This window comes from Mustelus asterias, unplaced genomic scaffold (assembly GCF_964213995.1).
Source record: "Mustelus asterias unplaced genomic scaffold, sMusAst1.hap1.1 HAP1_SCAFFOLD_2475, whole genome shotgun sequence".
Taxonomy (NCBI): Eukaryota; Metazoa; Chordata; class Chondrichthyes; order Carcharhiniformes; family Triakidae; genus Mustelus; species Mustelus asterias.
The window spans coordinates 4,077-20,495 of record NW_027592420.1 but is presented as its reverse complement, the minus strand read 5'-3'; the positions used below and the strand labels follow the sequence as shown (position 1 = coordinate 20,495).

Sequence of the window (16,419 nt, the reverse complement as noted above, 5' to 3'; positions counted from 1 at the left end):
GCTCCCCCACAGGAAGAGAACAGTCTTGCCTGGTGATTGTCTAGCAGTGTTCATTTATCCGTTGTCGTAGCGTCTGCATGCAGTTTAAAATTAAACTGCTTTAATGGGACGGCACGGTGGTGCAGTGGTTAGCACTGCTGCCTCACAGCGCCAGGGACCCGGGTTCAATTCCCGACTTGGGTGACTATGTGGAGTTTGTACGTTTGTGTCTGCATGAGTTTCTTCCCACAGTCCAAAGATTAGGTGGATTGGCCATGCTAAATTGCCCCTTAGTGATGTGTAGAGTAGATGGATTAGCTATGGTAAATGTGTGGGGTTACAGGGATAGGGTGAGGGAGGGGGCCTGGGAAAGATACTCTGTCTGAGAAATGGCCACTGTAGGGATTCTATGATTCTAAAACATTAATTTTATCCAACCAACATTTCTTCAGTTTTGCACAGTTTTTCACAGAATTAACTAGAAAATGCCATTTAATTAACGGTGATTTTATACCCATATCCAATTTAATTACACGAGGAGTTTAGCAGCGATGTAAAAGTACTTGGATCCTCAAACACAGGCGGGAATCCAGCCGGGGACAGTGAGGAGAGAGTCTGGCCATCCCATGACCAACTTGGTAAAGAAGTGTCTGAAATAAAGAATTACAATTTCTATTGTCCTGGATTTTCCTTATGCATTCGCTGCTCTTTGGGATGTTACCTCGGGTCGTGTCTTGCTTTTATGTTTTGTATTTGCAAACAAAGCAGACAGGATGTCACTGGAGCGGAACAAGGTTACATAAAGACCAATTCTAAATGAAACCTCTACTCCCAGGACTGTCCTTGCAGTGTTCTTGCTCTTCCTCTACTGACTCTGCTCTTGAACAGATTGTGAATCAATCTTGGAATTCCTGTGATTTGAGCGACTGGTCATTACACCTAAAAACTCATTTACTAACGTTGATCTCGGGAGTTGGCCATTCAATCTACAAATACAACTGGCGATGGGAGAACTGTGTTTTAGAGTGTAAAAACAATGGGAGCGAAAAGATGCAGCTCCCAGCCTCTCACAAACCACCATGTCCGTCAACATTGCTACAGAGATGTCAAACACAACAGAGCAAGTAAAAAATGCCCCAAATCACCGTCAACTGGTGACATGGTTTTATCCTAAAGTTTGATGAAGTATTTTCAAGTAATTGATAGGAGACACAGGAAGTTCAATCTTGCCCTACCTGCCCCCTCAAATGGAAATAATACTCCTAAACACAGGCGAAATAACACTCCGAAATGTATTTACAAACATCTTACCATATCTTGGCCCATTGAGTTTAGGGACATTGAAGTATTTCTTGTCTGGAGAATCTTCGGTTAATGGCTCAATTAAATATTGGAAGGGATGTTCTAAAAGTAAAAGGGGAAAAAAAAAGTTTTAGCACATATTATGCATCTTGTAGCAGTAGGTTTAAAGTTAGGCTTAAAAATCTACCAATCTTTAAAAGCATTACAACACTTGTTTACTCTGGTCATTAACTAAAAGTGAGGTTCAAAGAGCTGACGCATAACAAACTGACTATCGGGCTGCTAAGTGATAACTAACATTAGCACCACATAATTGACAGGCAATGACTATCTCCAACAAGAGAGAAATTAACCATGTTTCCTTGACATTCAGTGGCATTAACATTGCTAAATCCTCTGCTATCAACATCCTGAAGGTCAGCCTTGACCAGAAACTTAACTGGACCAGGTAGGTCAGTCACAAGGAATTCTGTGGAGAATAACTCACTTCCTGACTTCCCAAAGCCTGCCCACCATCTACAAGGCACAATCAAGAGTGTGATGAGTACAACTCCAACAAGACTCAAGCAGCTTGACACCATGCAGAACAAAGCTGCCCGTCCGCCGAGCACGTCCGCCACCCGTCCGCCGAGCGCGTCAGCTAACCGTTTACAGAGCACATTTGCCACCCGTTTACAGAGCGCATTTGCTATCCGTTTAGAGTGCATTTGCCACCCGTTTACAGACCGTTAGCTGCCTGTTTAAAGTGTGTGTAATCTGTCCGTGAAACTCCCCCACCTCTTTGGAGTTAGTGGTCCGAAAGAACTGAGAAGCACGATGGGAGAACTGTGTTTTAGATCAACGTTAGTAAATGCTTCACTGATATTATCACAAACAGTGTTCGAACTGGAGGCTTCCCAGCGAAAGAATTAACATTTGCCTTGGCAGTTAGTGTCTTATGGACTGGAGTCCAATCTGCTTTTCATTGAATTGGGTGCTGGTTGGAGCAAACGCTTTGAGGGGTCTCACCACCACTGCAGGTCAATGGTACCCCTGGTATGGTCTCAGGACTTGCCTCAGAGTGGCAGATCAGTTTCAATTGCTTTTGACATCCAACTGGATTTCTCTGGTGCTACTGTGCCTGTGCTATGTTCATCAATTCGGGTAGATGGTGCGTCCATTCCAAATAAGTATGGTCTGTAAGTTGTGCTGCCTCACTTTGTCTGCAAGAACACATCATGCCAGTGCCAACAAACCTGAATAGACTCTTGCATGGCATAGTAACTAAAGCCTTTGATAGCTGGCTAAGTGATGCAAATCCAACTACAGAGGAACTCGGTTGAATGCAAGGGCGTACTGTAGACAGCACACACACAAAGGATGCTTAAAATCCAATTCCTGCTTGGGGCCCCCTCTGTTTTTTTGGCTGCTTTAACCTGCTTCTCATGTAAGTCATGGAGGAAGCACATGGTCTGAAGAGGATCGTGTTTCTTTCTTTTTGTAATCGTGTATTGAAAAGGATGGCCGGGAATTTTCAGCCATCTGCTGCTGACACTTTAGGTTTTTGAGGGGTTGCCTTAGAAACGAGAGAGAGAGAGACTCGGATTAAACGACAGATACTTTTGTGTCGAGTGAATTAACTTCTGTGTCTAGAGAATCAAGTTACTCGGGGAGAATGTCGGAGAATTTGGCGTGAACCTTGAAAATGCGTTTATGTCGCACTCTTGGAAATATAAAGCTCTTCATAAATGAGACAGCTACTACGTCGGTAGATAGGACAGCTCCTTTGCAATGCAGCAACTTTCCACAAATGACTGAGGGGGGAGTGATCACTTCACCTGCTTTTGCTGGCAACAGTGAAACAAATGTTAGTCAGGGCATAACTAAGTGGAGTGAGACAAAACAGTGAGAAACATGATAAAATAAATGATGTGGGAACCCAGGTCAGACCTGGCGGAACAATAATGGGCTGCATACAGTGGATCTTGCAATATGTACAGATTGCATAAACATTGCTGCATATTAAGGCTGTCCATTTAAACTCAGATCAAATTTACCTGTGGATTAATTTGATTTATTATTGTCACATAGAACTATAGAAAATTACAGCACAGAAACAGGCCTTTTGGCCCTTCTTGTCTGTGCCAAACCATTTTTTGCCTCGTCCCACTGACCTGCACTTGGACCATATCCCTCCGCACCCCTCTCAGCCATGAACCTGTCCAAGTTTTTCTTAAATGTTAAAAGTGACCCCGCATTTACCACTTTATCCGGCAGCTCATTCCACACTCCCACCACTCTCTGCGTGAAGAAGCCCCCCCTAATATTCCCTTTAAACTTTTCTCCTTTCACCCTTAACCCATGCCCTCTGGTTTTTTTCTCCCCGAGCCTCAGTGGAAAAAGCCTGCTTGCATTCGCTCTATCTATACCCATCTAAATCTTATACACCTCTATCAAATCTCCCCTCATTCTTCTACGCTCCAGGGAATAAAGTCCCAACCTATTCAATCTCTCTCTGTAACTCAGCTTCTCAAGTCCTGGCAACATCCTTGTGAACCTTCTCTGCACTCATTCAACCTTATTTACATCCTTCCTGTAACTAGGTGACCAAAACTGTACACAATACTCTAAATTTGGCCTCACCAATGCCTTATATAACCTTACCATAACACTCCAACTTTTATACTCGATACTCCGATTTATAAAGGCCAATGTACCAAAGGCACTCTTTACGACCCTATCCACCTGTGACGTCACTTTTAGAGAATTCTGTACCTGTATTCCCAGATCCCTCTGTTCAACTGCACTCTTCAGAGTCCTACCATTTACCCTGTACGTTCTACTTTGGTTTGTCCTTCCAAAGTGCAATATCTCACACTTGTCTGCGTTAAATTCCATTTGCCATTTTTCAGCCCATTTTTCTAGCTGGGTCCAAATCCCTCTGCAAGCTTTGAAAACCTTCCTCACTGTCCACCACACCTCCAATCTTTGTATCATCAGCAAATTTGCTGATCCAATTTACCACATTATCATCCAGATCATTGATATAGATGACAAACAACAATGGACCCAACACCGATCCCTGCATTGTATTGGGATACAGTGAAAAGGATTGTTTCTTGTGCGTTGTACTGACAAAACATACTGTTTATAGAGTACACAGGGGAGAAGGAAAGGAGAGGATGCAGAGTGTAGTGTTACAGTCATAGCTAGGGTGTAGAGAAAGATCAGCTTAATAAAAGGTAGGTCCATTCAAAAGTCTGAAGGCAGCAGGGAAGAAGCTGTTCCTGTTGGTACATGATCTCAGACTTTTGTATTTTTATCCTGATGAAGGTGGAAGAGAGAATGTCCGGTTATTGTTGATAACATTTGGACTTTACTGCTCATACTTTCAAATTAATTTTTTTGTAAATGTTTAAAAATTACGAAATTCTGATTAAAATTAACAAAGATGATATATATACTCGGGCATTGTGGAAGAAACTCTTGAAGAGGGCGGCACGGTGGCACAATGGTTAGCACTGCTGCCTCACAGTGCCAGGGACCCGGGTTTGATTCCCAGCTTGGGTCACTGTCTGTGTGGAGTTTGCACGTTCTCCCAGTGTCTGCGTGGGTTTCCTCCGGGTGCTCCGGTTTCCCCCCACACTCCAAAGATGTGCAGGTTAGGTGCATTGGCCATGCTAATTCCCCCTTGGTGTCCTGAAATGCGTAGGTCAGAGGGATTAGTGAGGTAAATATGGGGGGATAGGGCCTAGGTGGGATTGTTGTCGGTGTGGACTCAATGGGCCGAGTGGCCTCTTTCTGCACTGTAGGGATTCTATAAAATCCCTGAACCTTTGCCCAATCCTCCACTGGCAAGTTTACAAAATACTTGTTTTATTTTACATGTGGAGCCGCCCTAGTGATATAAGGGAAGGTTTTACAATCTACTTCAGATATCACCTTCTCAGCAGCTGAAAGAAATGGGAGACATTTCTCGAAACATTTGAAAGCACAGTAGTTGAATTGAAAGTTTGTGCGTATACCTGAAGGATATCAGTTCTGAGCAGAGTCAATGGCTAGTTGAATGAAATTGAAAATAATAAAGGGAAAAACATTTTTGTTTTCACTCGTGAATAAATTGCAACCAAAACAGAAATGCTAGTTCCTCAAATGCTTCATAATTCAGTTATGGGAGAATGCTTCAGTGAAATGGCCAGCTCACGTGAATTCTATGTTTTTAAGGTTTCTGGTGACAATGCTTCCTGTAAACGTGTTTGTATTTCTTCCACCATGATGTGGTTGAACCCATTCTCCACATCAGTCTGATGGCACACCCTCATAATCTGCACTTGCAAAACTTCACACAGTGTAACTGTTGTACAAGATAAAGCTCAGAGTAACTAAGAGTCCCGATATATGTTAATAAGAACAGTTGGGTAGAAAGGATGCCTTGGTGGCATCGTGGTTAGCACTGCTGCCTCACAGCTGCAGGGACCCGGGTTTAATTCCAGCCTTAGTGACTGTGTACAGTTTGTACGTTCTCCCCGTGTCTGCATGGGTTTTCTCCGGGTGCTCTGGTTTCCTCCCACAGTAAGAAGTCTCACAACACCAGGTTAAAGACCAACAGGTTTATTTGGTAGCAAAGGCCACTAACTTTCGGAGCGCTGCCCCTTCGTCAAGTGAGTGGGAGTTCTGTTCACAAACAGGGCATATAAAGACTCAAACTCAATTTACAAAATAATCGTTGGAATGCGAGTCTTTACAGGCAATCAAGTCTTAATGGTACAGACAACGTGAGTGGAGAGAGCGTTAAAGAGATGTGTATTGTCTCCAGACAGGACAGTTAGTGAGATTTTGCAAGCCCAGGCAAGTCGTGGGGGTTACAGATAGTGTGACATGAATCCAAGATCCCGGTTGAGGCCGTCCTCATGTGTGCGGAACTTGGCTATCAGTCTCTGCTCAGCGATTCTGCGTTGTCGTGTGTCCTGAAGGCCGTCTTGGAGAACGCTTACCCGAAGATCAGAGGCCAAATGCCCGTGGCCGCTTAAGTGCTCCCCCACAGGAAGAGAACAGTTTTGCCTGGTGATTGTCGAGCTGTGTTCATTCATCTGTTGTCGTAGCGTCTGCATGGTCTCCCCAATGTACCATGCCTCGGGACATCCTTTCCTGCAGCGTATCAGATCGACAACATTGGCCAAGTTGCAAGAGGATGTACCGTGTACCTGATGGATGGTGTTCTCACGCGAGATGATAGCATCAGTGTCGATGATCCGACACGTCTTGCAGAGGTTGCTGTGGCAGGGTTGTGTGGTGCCGTGGTCACCGTTCTCCTGAAGGCTGGGTAGTTTGCTGCGGACAATGGTCTGTTTGAGGTTGTGCGGTTGTTTGAAGGCAAGAAGTGGGGGTGTGGGGATGGCCTTGGCGAGATGTTCATCTTCATCAATGACATGTTGAAGGCTCCGTAGATGTCACAGTTTCTCCGCTCCGGGGAAGTACTGGACGACGAAGGGTACTCTGTCCACCATGTCCCGTGTTTGTCTTCCGAGGTGGTCGGTGCGGTTTTTCGCTGTGGCGCGTCGGAACTGTCGATCGATAAGTCAAGCGCCATATCCTGTTCTTATGAGGGCATCTTTCAGCGTCTGGAGGTGTCTGTTGCAATCCTCCTAATCTGAGCAGATCCTGTGTATACGGAGGGCTTGTCCGTAGGGGTGGCTTCTTTAACGTGTTTAGGGTGGAAGCTGGAGAACTGGAGTATTGTGAGGTTAGCCATGGGCTTGCGGTACAGTGAGGTGCTGAGGTGACTGTCCTTAATGGAGATGCGTGTGTCCAAGAATGCAACCGATTCCGGAGAGTAGTCCATGGTGAGTCTGATGGTGTGATGGAACTTGTTGATATTATATAGTTGTTTCAGTGATTGTTCACCATGAGTCCAAAGGAAGAAAATGTCATCGATGTATCTAGTGTATAGCGTCGGTTGAAGGTCCTGTGCGGTGAAGAGGTCTTGTTCGAACCTGAGCACGAAGATGTTGGCATATTGAGGTGCAAATTTGGTCCCCATGGCTGTTCCATGCGTCTGGATGAAGAACTGGTTGTTGAAGGTGAAGACATTGTGGTCCAGGATGAAGTGGATGAGTTGTAAAATTGCATCTGGAAACTGGCAGTTGTCAGCGTTGAGTACTGAGGCAGTTGCAGCAATGCCATCATCGTGGGGGATGCTGGTGTAGAGTGCCAAGACATCCATTGTGACGAGGAGTGCTCCTGGTTCAACTGCTCCATGTGTGCTGAGTTTCTGTAGGAAGTCCGTAGTGTCGCGACAAAAGCTGGGGGTTCTTTGTACAATGGGTTTCAGGATGCCCTCGACGTAGTCGGAGAGGTTCTCGCACAGGTCCCATTGCCCGATACGACGGGACGGCCGGGTGTGTTTGCCTTGTGTATCTTCGGGAGGCAGTAGAGATCTCCAACGCGGGGAGTACATGGGATGAGAGCATGGAGGGTGCGCTGAAGGTCCGGATCAAAGGTCTTGATCAGTCTGTTGAGTTGACGGGCGTGTTCTTTGGTCGGATCTGCGGGTAACATTCCTACCACAGTCCAAAGGTGGATTAGCCATGCTAAATGTGTGGGGTTACAGAGATAGGGCAGGGGAAAGGGCCTGGGTACAGTACTCTGTCAGATTCAGTGCAGGTTCGATGGGCTGAATAGCCTCTTCTGCACTGTAGCGATTCTATGATTCTATTCTAAATCCCAATAATTTAGAATTCCAAATATTGGTTTTAAGCTGTTGCATTTCTGATAAGTTCAAGAAATGCCACATAGTTTAACTCAACCTACTTCAATTCTTCACAACTTTGAATATTTTTAACAGTTACACAATTAAAATACATCTCTTCTGCAAGCTGGTCAGTTTTGAAAGTTCTCAGCACTTTTAGAAACTCAGCAACAAAGTTCCTGACATCTCACGAGAGGCCAAATTGTAACCCAAAGGAGTGAAACTCTCAAAACATCAATTTTCCTTTCACCCTTCCCTTCCAGTTCTCTCTCTCTGTTTTTATACTTCACGGAAAAGGTGTGCATTTAGATAGAGCCTTTCACATCCTCAAAATCGTTTCCGAGCCAGGATTGTCATTGTTTTCTGGAGGGTAGGCAGTAGACAATTTAAGCACAGCAAGGTCCCACTGGACACAATTTAACAGGTAATCTGTTTTAGTCCCCATGCAGCTGAACACTATTTCGGAGCCACACTGAAGCGACGATCAAAGATTGTAATCCCAAGTTGCTGCAGTGAGGTTTGAATCTGCCATCCGCCCAGCTGAGGTGAGCACATTCCCACTGAGCACAGCTAACACTCGAAGGTAGTTCCGGTCTGCGTAATTTTCCAAATGTTTTCTTCACGGCAAAATAACTTTTAATCCCCCATTGGATTCTTCTTTCTGCTGGCTGGGGAGGTTGGCGCAAAGACTGGCTGGAAACGTCCGAACCAACGACATTTCGGAGCGCCGCAGGTTAACAGGAGTGTGGGACAAATGAATCAGTGGTGCTTCCAAAATCAGAAACCATGACGGATAAGTAATTTCACCAGCGGCTCACGGAGAAACAGCATGCTCCGATGATTAATTTGTGCAAATCACACTGCCGGCAAACAGGAGCACAGATAGAGCAATCAGCACACACACAACTCCGCTGCTAACAGTGTCCCTCACACAAAAACCAGTCCTCTTCACAAATCCACATCCTTCTCAGCTGGGCTAAATTTAATTCCAATTGTATTGTTAAGAACTTCAACAAAATCATTCATCATGCTGGCGATCATAAAATGGAATTTATCAAACAGATGTACATGTGAACCTGCCACTTCTGTGCTGTGAAGCCAAGTAATTCTACTAATAGCAAAGAATACGCAAAGAAATATGGACCCAAAATACCCGGGTTTTTAAAAAAACCTCATGTTCCATTTCAAATTTCTCCAAAGCTCCTTAGAGGGCATCTTCCAAATCAACGACCACCCCCACCTAGGACAAGAGCAGCAGATACATGGAAAAACCACCACCTGGAAGCTCTCCTCCAAGCCACACACCATCCTGACTTCGAAATGTATCACCCTTTGTTCATTGTCACTGGGTCAAAATCTTGGAATTCCTTCCAAACGGCACTGTGGGTGTACCTACACCACAGCGACCGCAGTAGTTCAAGAAGGCAGCTCGCCACCATTTACTCAAGGGTAACTAGGGATGAACGATAAATGCTGGCCGAGCCAGTGAAGCCCCACATCCCTTGAAGGAATAAAGAAAAAATTCCTCTTCCTGATAAGTCTTTTCAATACTTTACACTATCCCTAACTTTCCTATTGACACAATTCATTCCACTTACATTTGGAAGTCCCCGAATCTGTCAATGTTAGGAGACTATTTGACAGTGGATCTGGGATCAGATGGGGGGGGGGGCAACCACCACCACGTTCAATTACAATGCCACCAGTGCAAACATCCCAACACACACTATCTTCAGGCAGAATCTTCCCTCAACCAGCAGAAGGCATTTGAGGGTGAAAAGGTTTGCAAGAATGGTTCCAGGGACATCTTCAGAAGAGGTTTGGGTGAATGCAGCTCCTCCAATACCATCTACAAGGAAGCGAGCAGCAGAGACATGGGGATGCCACTCACCATCCTGACTTGGAAATATATCATTCCTACACTGTCACTGCATCAAAATCCTGGAATTCCCTCCCTAACAGCACGGTGGGTGTACCTACACCACAGGGACGGCAGCGATTCAAGAAGGCAGCTCACCACCTTCTCGGGGGCAATTTGGGAATGGGCAATAATTGCTGACCCAGCCACCCACATTCCATAAATAAATCTTTAAAAAGCAGGCACTGTTCTCCTTGGAGATTTGATGGAGGTGTTCAAATCAATGAAGGATCTGGACAGATCTGGAAGAAACTGTTCCCACTAGCGGCAGCAACAAGAATCAGAGAAAACTGATTTAAGGCGATTGGCACAAAAAGCAATGGTGAGATGAGAAAAATTCTTATGATGCACCAAGTGGTTTAGATGTGGAATTCAGTGCCTGAGAATGCGGTGGAGGCAGATTCCGTCATGCCTTTCAAAAGAGAATTGGATAATTATCTGAAGAGAAAATATTTGCAGGGAGACAGGGGAACGGCAAGGAAGGAACTAGCTGAGTAGCTCGTGTAGACAGCTAGTACAACGCAATGGGCTGTAATCAGTATGATTCAGATATGGCCTTCCTTACCCCGCATGCTTTTTGCACAGCTCCCCTTTTACCATTTTTCTAATGTAATTAAATCTCATTGATCCGTGAGGTAAAACTGAAAACATCTTAATTCTCCTCTGAATCCTTTTAAGTAGGGATGATGGCTAATTAACAGGACTTGGCATGCTCTTAGCTTGATGCACATAGCCTAGGACTATACAGTCCATTTCAATTCTGTTTGCCATGCACCGTCACACTTCCAATACTCATATTGGCTTCGTCATTTAATGATACCCGTTACTTTGTGGTTGTATTACATACAGTTGCATTTCTCAATATTAAACACCATCCACAATTCATCAAACCACTCGCTGGTAGGTCAAATGTTATTCCTTTGTTCTGAACTGCTTACTTCCCCGCACAATTGCTTCCCAATACTGCATTCCACTGCTTCACAAAGCTATTTCAAAAGTAGAATCAAAACAGGAGAGATCCCGGGACTGAACTCTGGACCAGTTCAGTGCTCACGGTCACAGCAATCCAATCAGAATGATTACTGGGGGCCATTCCCTTTGTTGTTTTCCTTGTCGAGTCATTGAAACCAGGTCATTGAACCTGCTCTATTTTAATTCAAGGACTTCCAACTCAGCCAGAAATCCCTCACAAACCCACCCCAACAAATGCTTTCCGAAAGGCAAAGTTAATAGAATCGCCAACATGGAAAACAATTAACTTGGTTTTTTTTTTGCTGGTTTGGAACCAATAGCAAAATGCTGGAGATGAATAAAAATCAAATCAAATGCGAGAAACACTCGGCAGGTCAGGCAGCGCCAGTGGAGGAGGAACAGAGCTAACCATTTCAGAAATGCTAACTGCTTTTTTGAGGTTTTAGTTCAGTCGGGCAGCGTGGTCGGTGCAGGCTTGGAGGGCCGAAGGGCCTGTTCCTATGCTGTAATTTTCTTCTTTGTTCTCCTCCACAGTTGCTGCCCGACCGATCAAGTGTTCCTGGCATTTTCTGGTTTGGAACCATCTGCAATGATCAGTCGTGGTGTTTTTGACATATGGCAGTTTTCTCCTTGGCCGTGCACGTACTAATACAGCAAAACGTTTTAGCTTTTTGCGAGGTCAGTATCATTTATATCTGACACTATCCTTACATTTAAATACCCACTTTTTACACTCACGTCTGGCCAATATTTTCTGTGCCCATCCCCTGTAGGCAGTGGCTCACATGGAGAGAGAAGGCCAAAGCAGTCCTCAGAAGATCACTCAAACATCAGTGGATGGTGTTAGCAAGAGGTGACGTACAAAACCAAGCTTTATCCTCACACACATTCCAGGGTCCAGGTTAAGTGAAATAAGCTTCACTTGCCGACTGATTCCCATGCCTGCAGCTGCAGCAGCACGCATGAAGCTCGACACCATCCAGGATGAAGCTGGTCAAAAGATCACAAGATGCACTGCAGCAACTCAGCAAGGCTTCTTCACTAGCACTAGGAGATTTTCACAGTAACTTCAATGCAGTGTTAATGTAAGCCTACTTGTGACATTAATAAATAAACTTGTAAACATCCGAAACCTGCAACCTCCACCATCTATAAATGTGAGGGCAATGGGCACATGAGGACACCGCTACTTCCCTCCAAGCCACACACCACACCAACCTGAAACATCGTGTCATCATTACTGTGTCATAACCCTGAAACTCCCTGCCAAATTGCACCGCGGGTACACTTACACCACAGGGACGGCACCACTTTCTCGAGAAGAACCAGGGACTGGCCATAAATGTAGGGGTTGCTAATGACTCTCACATTGCGGTAATTTATTTCCCAAGAATTGCTAGACTCCGAAAGCTAGGCCCTAAATCCACAAGTGATCCACACTCGAGAAGAAAAACTCTTCAGCACACAGCTACTTAAGTGCACTGTTCGACAGCACAGTCTGAGACCTCGGAGCACGAAGACAAAACGCAGTTGAATTCCCAACTCAAACTGGTATCTTTGTGATTTTAAAATGACCATTATATTTCCCTCTCTGTAATCACTAACTTGTCGCTCTTTTAAAGTCCCTATTGGGCTAACTGGCTGTTCCTGTGTTATACATTCTCTCTCATTTACTTGGCATGGGAATAAAAAGGTTTGCTGAAAGGCGGAGATAAGATGGATAAAATGGGAGAAGACTCACAAAGATATAAACACCAGCATAGACTCGGTGGACTGTATGATCTGTTTCTGTGCTCTGTATCCTCAGTAACTACTAATGGCAAATAGGATGAAAAATAATGCATCTTATCTAAAATGCCCTCGACAATTTTGCTTTCAATTCCTTCTGACAATATTTATTTCATTTTGTGTTTGCCCGGTTTCCTTCTTCCTACTTTGAGTCTCTTAAATACGACTTACACCCTTCTTATCTGCCCTACTGGACCATTAATTTCCACTGCAATGTGCAAAGTTTAACGTCCACCATTTACAATAGATCCTTCAAGCATCATATTCCTGGAATACATTCTTATTTCAATCCGCAGCAAATGCAAAGCAGCTTGCCTGAAATGGCTTGCTTCTATTGCTCCATGTTATTAAATGTAAACACTATCATTAGTGTTCAATTTCCATAAGTCGGAGGAATTAGTAAGAGCTTTGATCAACTATACTTCTGAGAACCGTTTCATTTTCTGATCGGTAAGACAAAGGAGAAGTTCAAGGTTTGGAGCAGTGCGGAGAGATGCATGAATGTCCAAGTTATGAGGGACAGCCATAGAAAGTTGGACTTTTCCGCATCTAGTGCAATATTATACGAGACAGAAAAGATACTGCAGTGGGAAATGTAAATCTATTGAATTTGCAGGAAGAGTAAATGTGGCTGCAGTCGAAACTAGTAAAAAAAAACAAATTGAGAGCTGATACCTCACCCTCCAATTACCCTTAGAAGTGATGATCACAGCATCTGTGTGGTGTGCCAAATACAATCAACCAAAATTGTATTTTTATTTTTAGTTGGTTAGGTGCATTGACCCAAACAGGCGCCGGCATGTGACGGCTAGGGGAATTTCAAAGTAACTTCATTAGTGTTAATGTAAGCTTTACTCGTGACAAATAAATAAACTAGCTTTTTTTAAAAAAATCATTTGTGTGATATGGATTTTGTTGGCAATGTCAGCTTTCATTGCCCACATCTGGATGCCCTCGAGGGCCACCTTCTTCAACTGCTGCAGCCTGTGTGGCTTGGGCAGACCCACGGCGATGTTAGTTTAGTTTAAAAGTTTAAAAAAAGCTTATTATTAGTGTGACAAGTAGGCTTACATTAACACTGCAATGAAGTTACTGTGAAAATCCCCTAGTCGTCACACTCTGGTGCCTGTTTGGGTACACTGAGGGAGAATTAAGCATGACCAATGCACCTAACCAGCATGTCTTTCGGTCTATGGGAGGAAACCGGAGCACCCGGAGGAACCCCACACAGACACGGGGAGAACGTGCAGACTCCGCACAGACAGTGACCCAAAGCCGGGAATCAAATCCGGGTCCCTGCCGCTGAGAGGCAGCAATGCTAACCACTGTGCCACTTGGGGAGGGAGTGCCAGGATTTTGACCCCACGACTGTATATGAATGGCAATTACGCTCCGAGACAGGATGGTGTGTGGGGCTTGGAGGAGAACCTGCAGGAGAACTAAATCCCTCACTTCTTCACACAGTTGTCTTCGCATTTTGAAAATCACGTTGTGAAGTTAAGCACTCCAGAGAGAGTTTTAAGTCTATGCTTTATATCATTCCCTGGAGAAAATGTTATAATGTAAAGTTGCATTCATACAACTGAGATTTCATTTGGTTGTAACGCTACACATTCACACAGCTCAGTAAAGGCATGGTTGATGTTTGGGCCAGTGTCCGTGAACATTAAGGAAAGAAAGGTTACACAAGTTTTAATTTGACACTGAGAAGCTTTACCTGGAATTGCCAGGAGTAAGCCACAGATTTAAGAATTTATCAAACCAGCTTGGACAGCTAGCTAAAATGGAGGGCATTTTCTCAAGCAGAATTTCTTATTAACCTCACTAGGGTCCCTTGCATCTTTAATACACTGAAAAGTATGCCAGTAATTTGACATTCCAACTCAAAGTTCAGGCATCAGAGAAAATATACATGGTTCATCACAGAATGAAATTACTTGCTCCCAGTTTGAGATTAAGAATGAATTCTTTTACTGAACAATTTAATAACTATTCCCTTAAACCAGCAAGTGACTTGAACTGGAATTCTTTTATGCCTTGACTTTACGGAAATATGCTGGTAACCTCGCAGTGAGAGCAACATCACTGCAGCAGCAATGAAAGCTGCCTGTTTTCGATCAAATCAGACGGCAACAGCCATTTCGGATCAACCCAGAGCAGACATAAAGGAGACCCAACTACTGGTGATGTAGCATATCTACACTTACTCGTAACAGCAGGGAAATTGTTAAGATTCAGAGCATTTTTAACACAGATCCTGGCAGCAAATCTACTGAGTCTCTCCCCTGCTCAGTTCCAATGTCCTTTTAAATATTGGATCACTGCCCCCCAACCCTCCCTCACATTGTCCCCCAACGCTCCCTCACACCCTTCTCCCCCCACCCTCCCTCACATTGTCCCCCAACCCTCCCTCCCTCCCTCACATTGTTCCCCAACCCTCCCTCCCTCCCTCACATTGTTCCCCAACCCTCCCTCCCTCCCTCCCTCACATTGTTCCCCAACCCTCCCTCACATTGTTCCCCAACCCTCCCTCACATTGTTCCCCAACCCTCCCTCACATTGTTCCCCAACCCTCCCTCACATTGTTCCCAACCCTCCCTCACATTGTTCCCCAACCCTCCCTCACATTGTTCCCAACCCTCCCTCACATTGTTCCCCTCCCTCACATTGTTCCCCCTCCTCACTCTCTCACACCCTTCTCCCCCACCCTCTCCAATCGCCCTTTCCCCTTCCCTCTCTCTCAACCCCTCCCTATCCTCAGCTCCTCGCCACCCTCCCTCACCCCGTCTTCTCTCTCTCCTTCCTCACACTCTCCCTATCTTTTTTGATCTCTTCCTCCCTCATCCCTTCTTCTCACTCCCTATCTTTTTTCCTCCCTCTTTCTTCCTCCTCTCTCTCCTCCCTCACACTCTCACCCTGTTCTTTCTCTCCCTCCCCTCACTCACTCTCCTACCTGCTGCCGCCTCTCTCTCCGCCGCCATCGCTCGCTCCAGGTGAGGCACGACAGCCGCCGCCCCGCAGCAAGCCCAACTCCCATTGGCCGCCCCGCCACAGCCAATCAGCGCGCTGCTTCCGAGCCCGGCTAGCAACGGCCGCTGCGGCCGCCGGGAAGCCGCGGAGAGAGAGGCCGAGCCAATTGCCGCCACCCGGAGCCCCGCTATTCCCCAACAATCCCGGCCTGCTGACCATCCCCCGGTCAATGTCACTACCCCGGGCCGCCGCCGCCCGGGAGAAACACCCAACCAACCGCTTTCCCGATGGAACAGCCGAGAGGGTGACCTCTGACCCGCAGGAACCGGGTAGGAGCCCTGGGAGGGGGGGATATTGGTGGTGGGGGGGTAGAATTTATTGATGGGTGGGGGGAGGGGGGTATTGATTGATGGGGAGGGGGGTATTGATTGATGGGTGGGGGGAGGGGGGTATTGATTGATGGGTGGGGGGAGGGGGGTATTGATTGATGGGTGGGGGGAGGGGGGTATTGATTGATGGGTGGGGGGAGGGGGGTATTGATTGATGGGAGGGGGGTATTGATTGATGGGTGGGGGGAGGGGGGTATTGATTGATGGGTGGGGGGAGGGGGGTATTGATTGATGGGTGGGGGGGAGGGGGGGGGCGGGGGGGAGGAGGGGGGGGGGGGGGCGGGGGGAGGAGGGGGGGAGGGGGGGGGGAGGGGGGGGGGGAGGGGGGGGGGGGGAGGGGAGGGGGATGGGGGCGGGAGGGGGGGTGGGGGCGG

The 16,419-nt window shown here is 46.0% G+C and overlaps 1 protein-coding gene across 1 annotated transcript in view; it reads right to left on the bottom strand.

Annotated features, from left to right (window-relative positions):
* The window catches only part of LOC144489724 (iron-responsive element-binding protein 2-like), a 32,543-nt gene extending 16,830 nt beyond the window's left edge, over positions 1-15,713 (bottom strand). Inside the window, exons 1-2 of the mRNA XM_078207576.1 lie at positions 15,640-15,713; positions 1,291-1,383 (exon numbers count right to left, since the gene is read on the bottom strand). Of these exons, the coding sequence (XP_078063702.1) occupies positions 1,291-1,383; positions 15,640-15,667 (121 nt within the window). The 5' untranslated portion in view covers positions 15,668-15,713. The remainder of the gene's footprint in view (positions 1-1,290; positions 1,384-15,639) is intronic.
* Between the last annotated feature and the right edge of the window lie 706 nt (positions 15,714-16,419).